Raw genomic sequence first — 12,936 nt, 5'->3', positions numbered from 1 at the left:
ATCTTGCAGATGGGGGGACTCAGCCAACCAGGGAAAGGCTTATGTCCCTCTCCCACTGGAGGGTGGCATAATAGGGGTGTACCTACCCCAGGAAGGGATCCATTGGTCCCAACCTTTTTACCTACCTGTAACACCCCTAAATCTAGTATTTAGGTGCAACCCAGTACCTTGCTTCACCAGACCAGAAGAAACGACAAGAGAAGAAGAAGGACCGAACAGCCATACCGAAGCTAACAAGAGAAAGACGCCCACTGACTTGGCCCCAGCCCTACCGGCCTGTCTCCACCTCGAACCTGCTCCTGCGAAATTCCGGTCTGTCCTGCAGCCAGCAGCCTCAAAAACCCCAGAGGACCTGCCTACCTTCAACCACAAAGATTGTGTTTCCCGTGAACACCGGATTTGTTAATCTCCAACCTCTGGCTCCGGCAAGACACTGCGAATCCGCACCCCTCTGCACCCGCCGTCCATGGCCTGAGCTCGAGTTGGCAAACACCACGAGGAGGTCCCCTCAGCAATCCTAACCCGAGATCGGGAGACCCCTGACCTGCCTCAAACCTCTAGACGACAAATGCAGCCTAAATCCGGAAGGTCCCCCCAACCGTGTCCAGGGCCTGGTAAGAAGATCCGACCCTAAAAGGCACCCCTGCACCCCACAGCCTTGGGTGGACCAACCAACAGTGCCTAACCAACCCCCAACATCCCAGCTTACCACTCAAAGTGGTGGTCGCACCCAGAAGACTTTTGTCCCCGAGCCTGCAGTGCCTTTGCAAACCGGAGGTTCCCCATTGCAAACAACAGGGCGCCGGACGTCAGAACAGCACCCTGCACCCGGCCTCCCTAGTGCCGCTGAGGGTGCACCGTTGGTGCTACTTTGTTTCCCCATTTGCCCTGACCTAAAGTCCAGGAGCTTTGCTCCCACAACCAAGTGGCCTGCTCGAAAGCAGCCACCAACCAGAGGCCCCCATCCCCTTTGGGATAAAATTGGGCCTCAGGACTCTGCATCCGGCCGCCCTAGTGCCGCTGAGGGTGTAACAAGAGTGCATCCCCGACCCTGGGAGACCCCTGAGTCTACCCCCAGAACCTCAACACCCACCACCGAATACTTACCCTAAAACCGATAACACTATTTTCCTCCATAGGATAACATTGACTGTTTTTCTTGGAAAAGTTTCCAAGTGTGGAGTTTGAAAACCTAAAGAAATTCTTTAAAATTGTACTAACTAACAAAAACAATTTTACTTACCTGTTTACAGGAAATGTTGCAGTGGAGTATCCAGGTATACTAAACTGTGTAAGAAAAGTAATCTCAATGTATCTTACCTGTAATCTTACTGAAAATCCTACACAAAGTATATGTACTATATTTACAAAGCATTGCATTTCTCAGAAACAATATTGTAAGTCAAAATAAAGTACATTTACAATTGCAACCCAAACTGTGTTACAATCTGTATATTTAATGCAAAGTACTTATCACCTACATGTGCCAGGCCTGATTGGTTCTAGGAAATAAAATAACTAAAAGAATATTTTATACAAAAACAATTGGTCTGAAGTTCAGTCTTTGAGTGTGTGAATTCATTTGCTGACTAAGTGTGTACAACACATGCTTAACGCTGTCCTCTGATAAAGCCTTACTGCTCGAATAGAGAGTAAGGTGCTATTTCATTTTACCTCAGCCTACCTTTGGGGTTCCACTGGACTCTGTGCACACTGTACCTCACTTTGGTATAGTATATACAGAGCCAGCTTCCTACAATTTTGTGAATGTCTAAAATGTCTATGTAACACAAGTTAAATCGAAGGGTGCAGCGCTTTGTTTGATGTAAGCAGTCTCTCTGTCTAACTGTGGCATCCTTTCTCCTTTTGGTTCTAGGATCGGTGGAGCCGTGCCCACCGTGTTCTCCTATTTCTCCGAAGTGCTGGCTCGAGAGAAGCGTGGCGAGCACTTGAGCTGGCTCTGCATGTTCTGGATGATCGGTGGAATCTATGCTTCTGCCATGGCCTGGGCCATTATTCCACATTATGGTATGTAAACAAGAATTATTCTTATACTACTGTAAGAAGGTGTCATGTGAGCTAAAACTAATTCTCGAGGTAGCCAGCTCTGCCATCCTATAGGTGAATGGACACCTGGAGTGAAGATACCAAGAACTGGTAGAAGTTCATGTCAGGCACAGACCACCCTGTTGATCTGTTTAGGGACATCATTGGTAATTTCCGTACAACAGAACTTACATGTTCTCTTCCTTTCTTTGCCACCATCACGGCGCAGGGTCTCAGTGGGACAAAAATAGGCCCAGGCACCAAAATAAAGGAGAATCAGTTAGGTAAACAAGTGGCCGACATTTGCAAATCAGGACCGTTTTGAACTTGTAAAGACACGCTGTATGGGTATTTTGCAGGGCATGGGAGCCTGCATTCATTTGTGTTTGCTGCAGGCAATGTTTGTGGTGCTATAAGGAGAATCAACAGTAAAAGCGAGCTACATGGCCAAAGTAAAGGTCCACAACCAGATTAAAAAAACGGCACACACACTGACTTTCCAGACCAGCACACCGGGTCCAGGGGCCTTTCCCTGCTTCATCCTATTTATGGCCGTAGTGACCTCCTCCAATCTAATTTGTCCAAGAGGTGTCATGGCAATAGGGGAGGGCTGTTCTGTCTTGTTAGTAGATACATAAAAAATTCCACTAAAATGGGTGAGCCAATCCTTTGGAGCAATGACTGTTTCGATGATAGGATCTTGATTGTGTTGCAGCAGTAATTTCACGGTATTTTCTCAATGCAAAACCTCATTTACCTCTAATTTACCGCTGTAAAGGTACTGGACACTTGCCACTGTATATTACCTTCTGGAGACTTTACATAAACATGAAAAATCAAAAATGCATTTAATATTTAAGCCAATAAAGAGAGTTGTGAGTATTTTAATTTCTAGTCAAAAGTTAAACTTCTCTGACTCTTTATTCATTAGTCAAATATCAATTAGGTTACAGAATTGAAAATAGGAAAATAGAATTAATACAGAACATATTACAGTCTGCATATAAAGCATCACATGTAGAAAAGAAAATGTGGTGCAAAATGTCAGTCAAAACTCTTAAAGAGTTTCTAAGAAAAGAGTGAGTCTTGCAAGGCTAATCAATAATTAATAATGGCAAAAATCTCCCATAAAGAGAAATAAATGCATAGGACAAATACATCTTTTCAAAAGCAATTAGTCAAAGCATGAAATTTAAAGTTTAGCACCTAAAATCTAAACCTGTTCTGATCCTCTCAGCTCTCTCTCTGCCTCGCTGTGCTGTTCATCTGTCTCTCTGTCACAGGAGCTGCAAAATAGCCCCCACAGACGCAGCCCCTCCTTCTCTCTCTATGGCTTCCAGTTATCTGCCTGATGTTCAGGAAAAAATTAGCAGAAAGCCAGCCCTCCCACTTGTAAGCTATATTTCAAGCAAAAGTCCACGTACTTGGTCGTCGTAGCTGGTCCAATCAGAACTTCAAGACACATCGTCTCCCCATGGGCTGACTGGATACGTCATTAATCAGGCGTGTTCCTCATTACATGACTTCACATCCTTTTACATTTTAAAACAATTACATTTTCTGTAACAAAAAGTATTACTTATGAGGAAACAGAAAATACATTTTATAAGAAAAATGTGTCCTCTCCAGTTTTTCTCTTCACTCCACTGTTTAAACAGTCTACAAAAAAAAAAAAAAAATATTTGACTCATTTTATGTTTTCATGTTGCTTGCGCCAAAATCTGCGTGCCGTTTTAGAAATGCTGTCTGCGGCTTTTCATCGTATTATAATGCATACATTTTATAGGTGAAATCTGAGCTCCATCAATTGTCTTTCCACAGAGGTGAATTTATCACCTTCCAAAATAAGGTGGAATCCCTGGTCTCTGCTGCTTTATTCAGCTTCGCCATGGCCTCCTCTCGTACCTCCCTCTTCCTGTTTTTTAGCGCTTGTTTAAGTAGAAGTCGAAGCCGCTTAGTTTCATTCCTATCTTGCGGTATTTTATGTAGGGCTTTAACCAAGTTCTGTTTTGCCTATGTACAATCATGGTTAAACCAACCATTTGCCTGTCTCTTTCTCAGTGTTACTTCCTTTCTTAAGTTATTAGATATTGGGAGCCGCTCGCAACCTTGGATTGTGTGTTTACTGCAGGGGCTGACACGGAGAACTTCACTGCTGGACCGGGAGGCAGAGGACATTTTTACTTGCTTTTAGCCACCTCGGGACTGCGAGGACCAGGGCGCTTTGCTGCCTGCTGAACTGCCGCACCTGGCTCCTCTTCCCGACTCCTCCCCTTGCATCCATTTAGCGCCTCGCGGCCCCCGCTTCGCGGGAGCCGCTCGCAACCTTGGATTGTGTGTTTACTGCTGGGGCTGACACGGAGAACTTCACTGCTGGACCGGGAGGCAGAGGACATTTTTGCTTGCTTTTGGCCGCCTCGGGACTGCGAGGACCGGGGCGCTTTGCTGCCTGCTGAACTGCCGCACCTGGCTCCTCTTCCCGACTCCTCCCCTTGCATCCATTTAGCGCCTCGCGGCCCCCGCTTTGCGGGAGCCGCTCGCAACCTTGGATTGTGTGTTTACTGCTGGGGCTGACACGGAGAACTTCACTGCTGGACCGGGAGGCAGAGGACATTTTTACTTGCTTTTAGCCACCTCGGGACTGCGAGGACCAGGGCGCTTTGCTGCCTGCTGAACTGCCGCACCTGGCTCCTCTTCCCGACTCCTCCCCTTGCATCCATTTAGCGCCTCGCGGCCCCCGCTTCGCGGGAGCCGCTCGCAACCTTGGATTGTGTGTTTACTGCTGGGGCTGACACGGAGAACTTCACTGCTGGACCGGGAGGCAGAGGACATTTTTACTTGCTTTTAGCCACCTCGGGACTGCGAGGACCAGGGCGCTTTGCTGCCTGCTGAACTGCCGCACCTGGCTCCTCTTCCCGACTCCTCCCCTTGCATCCATTTAGCGCCTCGCGGCCCCCGCTTCGCGGGAGCCGCTCGCAACCTTGGATTGTGTGTTTACTGCAGGGGCTGACACGGAGAACTTCACTGCTGGACCGGGAGGCAGAGGACATTTTTACTTGCTTTTAGCCACCTCGGGACTGCGAGGACCAGGGCGCTTTGCTGCCTGCTGAACTGCCGCACCTGGCTCCTCTTCCCGACTCCTCCCCTTGCATCCATTTAGCGCCTCGCGGCCCCCGCTTCGCGGGAGCCGCTCGCAACCTTGGATTGTGTGTTTACTGCTGGGGCTGACACGGAGAACTTCACTGCTGGACCGGGAGGCAGAGGACATTTTTACTTGCTTTTAGCCACCTCGGGACTGCGAGGACCAGGGCGCTTTGCTGCCTGCTGAACTGCCGCACCTGGCTCCTCTTCCCGACTCCTCCCCTTGCATCCATTTAGCGCCTCGCGGCCCCCGCTTCGCGGGAGCCGCTCGCAACCTTGGATTGTGTGTTTACTGCTGGGGCTGACACGGAGAACTTCACTGCTGGACCGGGAGGCAGAGGACATTTTTACTTGCTTTTAGCCACTTCGGGACTGCGAGGACCAGGGCGCTTTGCTGCCTGCTGAACTGCCGCACCTGGTTCCTCTTCCCGACTCCTCCCCTTCCCTATATTAGTCGCTCCCTGTCTCGCGTTAGCGGGACGCGTGCGGGGCGAAGACCGGGCAAAGAGCGGGCCGTTTGAGGCCGTTCGAGTACGGTCGAGGGAGGGCGTGGGGCACCTCAGTGTGTCTATAATCCACTACATACTAGGTGCTGTCGGTGACATTATGACCACGAGAGAAACCAGGAGCAAGAGTGCTATGGCGACGGGAAGGCCAACAGGTACATTGGATACGTACTTCGCTAAAGCTGGGTCCCTTCTTGTGGATGAGATTTCCATCCTTGAAAGACGTATCTCCCAAGAAATAGACTGGGTGAGGAGATCCTCCCTGGGACCCATCGCACATGCTGCCACCCCCGCCAAGCCATCAAGTCTCACAACACTTCCGGCAGGGGGCGAAGCGGGACTGCCTGCTCTTTTAGACTTATCTGATACCAACCGCTCCACTACCCCCTCCATTGACTGTGAAAATCCTGAGCATGCAGAGCTTAGCATCCTACCTCTCCCAAACTGCAAGGGCCTCTTAACACACACCACTGCTGAGGCAGCTGTCACTGAGCAGTCTATAAGCAAGACCCAGCCCACACAGCGGGAGAAGGAGGGAGCAATCCCGAAAATGGATAAAAGGGCAAACAAAACTAGGGGGGGTATCTCTAAAGCTACTAAAGTTAACCCTAGAGTTAGGGGAACCAAACAGGACATAGCTAGCAAAGGGCCGGCCTCATCCCGCAAACACGAAGCTATCCATCAACACACCCCGGATAAAAATCCCCCAAGCAAACAAAACGCAGCAGGGATGTATGACAGTATGTTCTCTGATTTACGTACTCTTGTGAGGGAACTGCTTAATCCCCTAGAAGACCGTCTGGCCAACATTGAAATTTGTCTAATAGACTTGCGCAAGGGATTACTAAGTTTAGCATCAGACCAAAGAACAGGTATGCATGCAATAGGTGGGCACTCTAGAGGGGTTCCCAATGTACCTAACTTATCTTCAGATTCCATCATCGCGCCCCCCTTACCCCCGACAGCCACCCTATTGGAAAAGGTGCAGCCGGCTCCTTTGCTAAAACCCGCCTCTGCACCACTCGCCACAGCATCTTCCAATAGGCAGAATTTATCTGGCACGGCCTCTGGTATTAATCAGGTAAAATCACCTAATGACGTAAGGAACCCCAAAGATAGGCAAGACAGTCAACAAGATAGGCGCATAGTGGTTAATCTGCCTCCAGAGGCTGCTGCCTATTCGGTTGTCCTGAAGGGAGTACCCCCGCTTGAGGGAACCGTGCTGGAACCATATGACGCTTTACATAACAAGGTTACTAGTTGGCTTAATACTCACAGGTCACTTCCACCCAATATTAGGGGAGAAATTCTCATGGTTAGAAGAGTCCCTTGGATTGGCCACACTGACAAGAATTGTGCTGGTGACTGTATAATTGTAAATTTTAGGAACCCCAAAATTGTGTCCTATATTTGCAATTGGACCGGGAACAAAGGGTCTACATCTATTGAAGTGGTCCCCTTGTCATATTTCTATCCCAATACTTTTAAGCCAATTTTGACCATTGATAATGGTTGGACCCGGGTTGGACCGTCCACGGATGGCTACAGAGTCAGGCCCACCAGTAATGCTCCACGCATAAACCTTGGTTACCTTTTTCATCCCAATAGATACAGCTGTCTTGAACAGACGGATTGACTCTTTAAGGGTCAGGGGCATGGTGTATGTGAAATAGATAGCGCCAGTCAAGAATATGGCGCCCCCTCACGGGTGATTCTGACATCTATTAATCCCCACGGTGAAGAAACTGAATCATCTAAAACCAAAATTGTCTTGGGTGGTACTAATAATAAGTTAAAACTGCCAGTTCCAACGTTTCATAAACCAGACCCGAAGGAACTATCCACTGTGGAAACATTCCTGCCCAGTCTTACGACTGTACTATTGGATGTTGCTCCGCCCAAAAGTGCTGGAAGTCTCCCTGACCCGCCTGACATCCCTTTAAAGGTTCTCTCCTGGAATGTCGCTGGCATTGCAAATAAACTTGACACGAGCGACTGGGAGTCCCTGATAGCTAACAGCGACATTTGTCTCTTTCAAGAGACTTGGGCAAGGGAGTCACTATCTAGAGTGGGGTATGCTGTGTTCGAAATCAATGCGACTTGGTCAGGAAGAGGGAGGCCCTCCGGAGGGTTGGCGATCTGGGTGGCTAGTCACATTGGGTGTAATGCGGAGTGTTTACCGACGCACTCGCAGGACATCCAGTGCGTCCTACTCAGGTGGCCTAACGCCTCGAGCTTAGCAATAATCAATGTATACTCCCGTCCCACCAAGCTGGCCATGGAATCTCCCACACTTGACGATCTTACTAGCTTCCTTGCCACCCTCCCTAATGACTCTAAGATAGTCTTGGGAGGCGACTTGAATTGTCATTTTGAGCCTTTAGAAGGCCTTAAGGAAGGAGCCCTTGTTGCGGAAGACGACCTTTGGGGCGTACCGCGATGTCAATCGCCATATGTCAAAATCTGGTCGCCCCTTGTAGTACAAATTTTGTCTTTAACGCTAAATTTTTCTTTAAGGGCATGTAATGGTCGCAGTACCTCAGATACACCCTCTGCATGCACTTTTAACAGGGTGAACCATGAATCCAGGTTAGACTACATCTTTGTTGATATCAGTCTCTGGCCCACGGTTCAGGATTTTAGAATAATACCAAGATCGGACAGTGATCATAACGCACTCGTAATGCTTATGGCGCACCCTAAAGGTGCCGATCGATCACTTGCCGTTAAGCCCAGCAAAGACCCCGGGAACTTGATAATTAGTTCCAACAGACGCAGGATCAAATGGGGGAAATTGGCGAGCTCCGAAGAGTCCCTAAGCAAGATTTTCCGGCTAGCACTCCCGAAGCTAATAGAAACGGACAATCTAATTTCACAGCCAAGAAATTTGGAATTCAACAAGAAATTAGCCCACATACATGAGGAACTGGTGGCCCTTTTAGGTGAGGTCTTTTACCCAGTGTTACCTCCAAGGAAAAATATAACTCGAACTTCAACCTGGTATAATGCATCTTGTAAAAAGGCCAAGTCTGAACTCCTGAAGGGCGTCAAAAAAGGATCAGACAAGAGCAAACTCGCTGAGCTTAGACAAATCTACAAGAAAACAATGGCAGTGGCGCGAGCCGAATGGGACTGGAATAAATGGCAGGATCTGACATCAGCACTGGAAGCGAAAGATCTGAGGAAATTTTGGTCCCTGGTAAATACTGGTATGCCAGACCCCAAAGCTGCAATTGAGCCAAATATTGCAGCATCTATATGGGAGGCCCATTTCGGCCAATTATACCAGGAACCACCCCAAACCGATGGTGGGAGCGACATGGTCTCCATTGTCGCTCCTGCCTTAGAACCAGCCTTAGAATTTACTCTTCCCGAGGTGGTAAATGTCATTCTAGCCCTTTCGAGGGGGAAGGCCCCTGGCCTTGACAGGTTGCCTGGCGATCTTTTTCGCTCATACGCAGATATATGGGGCCCTTATCTCCTTACACTCTTTAACGCCATTCTGGGTGGGATGGAGATTCCTTGTACTTGGCTGGGGGCTGAGATAGTGCCCATTTTCAAAAAGGGTTCGCCTCTGCTCCCAGCCAACTACAGGCCAATAAGCCTCATAGATGTCCCCCAGAAAATATACTCGCGCCTTCTCCTAAACCACCTTATGGAGTGGATGGAGGAAAATAAAATTCTCAGCCCCCTACAAGCTGGCTTCCGGAAAAACACGTCCACCATGGATCAGATCTTCCGCCTCGTACTCCTATACTGGAAAACTGTGACCATTGAGAGGGGAAGGCTGTACATGGTGTTCGTGGACCTGAAGTCAGCTTTTGACCTGGTCCCCAGGAAGAAACTATGGGAGACACTAATGGGGCTGGGAGTTCCACCCCATCTCCTAAATGCCATTACTAGGCTCCATGAAAACAACTTTGCACAGGTCAGGTATGGAAAGACGGGTGCGCTGACATCTAAATTCCCAGTTCGTAGAGGGGTCAGACAGGGTTGTGTCCTTGCCCCGACCCTGTTCTGCCTCTACGTTAACAATGTAATTGCTTATCTTGACAAGGTTCAAGATAATGACGCCCCGTCTTTGGCCGGCAGGAGGGTACCTGCCATTATGTTTGCGGACGATACCCTCCTGCTGTCCAAATCCCCGATGGGGATACAACGGATTTTAGATGGCTTTGGTCTTTTCTGTAGCCAATATGGCTTGGAAATAAATACAGGGAAGACCAAATTTATGATATTCAACCCTTCAGCCAAAACCAGACCCAATCCATCCCTGAGTTCAGTTACACTGGAGAGAGTAAAAACCTTTCAGTACCTAGGGGTAACGCTGCATGAGAACCTATCATGGGAACCTCACGTAGCAATCAGCCGTATGAAACTCGCACAACTATCTGGGGGAATTTTGAAGGTAGCAAATTCCTCCACCTACAAACCAATTAGCCCGGCAGTTGCAATGTACAAGTCACAAGCTAAAGCAGCCGCATCCTACGGTGGAGAACTCTGGGGCTACAAGGCGGGCACAGGAATTATTAATGCAGAAAACAATTTTTTAAGGCGTCTCCTGGCCCTCCCCCGAGGCACACCCCTCCTTCCTTTAAGAATGGATATGGGTTTACCCTCTATAAAAGAGGACCTGGAACTTATGCCACTAAGGTTCTGGCATAGGCTCTGGTCCACTGTTGAGCTTCTACACTATAGGCAAGAGCTTGCACATGTCATGAATCTGAACTCCTGCGACAAAATTACCTGGCTAGTCTCGATAAAGAAAGAACTCTATAGGTTGGGACTACACGAACTATGGGACTCGCCAGAGCAAGGTTGTCTTGGGGTCTCCCGCAAACGTCTTGTGGGTATATATAGGGAACAATGTTATGCCTCCCTGGTCTCGGCATCTAACAAGGGGTCCTTGACTGACCGATTCCTAACTTTCAAGGACCATTATCAGTTTGAGGGATTTATGGACATTATTTTTCCCATTTTATCCAGAAAATTGTTTATACAATGGAGGCTAGGGACTCTCCCTATTAAAACTTTTACCCACAACTGGACAACAAAGAATGATAAAATCTGTCCAGGGTGTTGCAACCATGATGAGGTAGAAACCCACATTCTGTTCTTTTGCCCAGCATACAATAGACCAAGAAGATATTGGCTAGTCCCACTATGCAGAAACCTGGGCATTAGGAGTCACCAGCAGGTGTACAGAATACTGAAAACGAACACTGATCCGCACATAGTGTTTGCAGTTGCAAAATTTTTAACGGCTATGTGGCACATAAGGTCTATCATAAATAAGAACTGTGTTGGTTAATGAATTCCATTTTCTAGATGCCCGTAACATTTGTATATTGATTTTATTGCTTTTATCATGTTTGCACTTTTTGTGATGTTTTAAATGTCTTGTGTGATTCTATCTTTTATGGCCTAATTGGCCGAAATAAAGAAATTTTGGATTGGATTGGATATTGCCGCTGTGATTTTCTCGAAGCGGTATTAGAACATTGGAATGTTGGAAGCTCCATTGAAAACAATGGAGTAGCTCCGGGCTTATAATGGCTGCTATATAATAGCCTTATAGCCCTTCGTAGCTGGGCTATACCGGCAATTAAAGTCCCGCTGCCTTGTTAAAGTCCCTCGCCTTCGGCTTGTACCTTTAATAGCCGGTATAGCCCACTACGGCAGGCTATAAGGCTATAATAATGTCTTCCGGCAAGGCATCAGCATCACTGCAGGTGGAATAGCTTTCCATATTGTCATTTGCGACCCTATTTAACATTATATCCTCGTCAATACCTGTCCATTTGCATTCAAAGTGTGTTTGTGTATGACTATGTTTTCAATGTGTTATCACATTAACCCCTTCAGTGCCCCGCCCTTTCCCCCTCCTGTGCCGGGCCTTTCATTAGCGGGCGGGGTCCATGACGAGATAGTCTCGTCATGGGCACAGCGCAACCGTGCTCCATGACGAGACTATCTCGTCATGGGCATAGAAGAGGTTAAAGCTAGACCTATTAGAAAACACCCAAATGCCACAACTGGCTCCAGTAGAATTCACTTATTAATGATGAATTGAATCTAGCTTCTCACACATCTAAGGTGAAATGCTGCCTCAGCGGACAAATATCTCTGACATTGAGAATGAGAGGCATTGACATAAAGGCTGATATCAGTGCAAAATGGATGGACACTGGGTTTGGGGCCGGGTGTTCTTCATCGAGCAGACACTAAAATGGAACTGGTTGATTCGGGAGCGTTGGTTTGTTGACTTATGTTCAATTCATGTTAGCACTGCAGTGTTCCAATCCACACAGTATGGGCAACACAGGCTCAGTGAAACCTGATGACCTCTAGCTGCCAGGTATGCTCATTAGATTGTGGAATGCATCTCCATTTTTGTTATTTACAATCTCACTGTGTATCAGACCTCAGTATCTCAAGCATTCAAAAACTACCTGGTACCAGTAATGTAGCAAAACCGTTCAGCCAGTATAATGTACAACATCGTATGCACGCCAAAACTTGACACACAACCTGTAATGCATATCCTGTGGATGTTGTATTTTTATATATCAAAAATGCAAATAAAGAAATTTAAACAAAAACAACTATGCAAAATAGAGCAGGAAAGTACTCCAAGTACCTACATGTTACCAGGGGCAAAGGGAAGAGAAATGTTTTCAATCTGGATGAAAAGATTATGCTGAAATGTGCAACATAATTCGGGTAACATGAAAGAATAAATGTGGGAGGCAGGAGTGCCCCTGACAAATTTCTCAGTATGCGCCTGCAGATGTTTGTGAATCCCAAATTGAGTACAAGTATCAAAATCGTAAGCGTAGGCTTCCAATTCTTATACTGATGCAGGACCTTAATTTTCCTTCCAATCCATGAAAATGTGTGGGTTCCTAAGAGAAAGTAGTTTCACTCTTTCAGTAAAAGAAATGAAGACAGTGACATGACGTGAAAAGGGATACAGCACGCAGGCGCAATATTCGTCAGCATCTGTCACATCTAGATCCTAATCAATCTATTTCCTGTGCACGTGGGAGCCTTCCTTCTAACATGCAACGAACATGTGACTGGTGACCTCTCCAAGTGTGGCGGGGTCTTGGTTTCTGGTGCGTTTTCTGTGGACTTCACCAACACACCCATGCCTTGCCGGAGGCTCGTTCAGTCCCCCCAAGGGTTTCCAGGTTGTTTCTACGGTTGGTTGGTGTCCTCCAGAGCATTGCAGTCCGCTGCG

At 47.5% G+C, this 12,936-nt stretch overlaps 1 protein-coding gene across 1 annotated transcript in view; it reads left to right on the top strand.

Moving 5' to 3' along the window:
• Positions 1–12,936, top strand: part of SV2C (synaptic vesicle glycoprotein 2C) — a 784,750-nt gene that overhangs the window by 523,246 nt on the left and 248,568 nt on the right. The window contains exon 4 of the mRNA XM_085632286.1: positions 1,877–2,028. Within this exon, the coding sequence (XP_085488412.1) occupies positions 1,877–2,028 (152 nt within the window). The remainder of the gene's footprint in view (positions 1–1,876; positions 2,029–12,936) is intronic.

Source organism: Triturus cristatus, chromosome 2_1, assembly GCF_964204655.1.
Source record: "Triturus cristatus chromosome 2_1, aTriCri1.1, whole genome shotgun sequence".
Taxonomy (NCBI): Eukaryota; Metazoa; Chordata; class Amphibia; order Caudata; family Salamandridae; genus Triturus; species Triturus cristatus.
The sequence above is the reverse complement of the archived record's forward strand: the minus strand, read 5'-3'. Positions and strand labels throughout refer to the sequence as shown.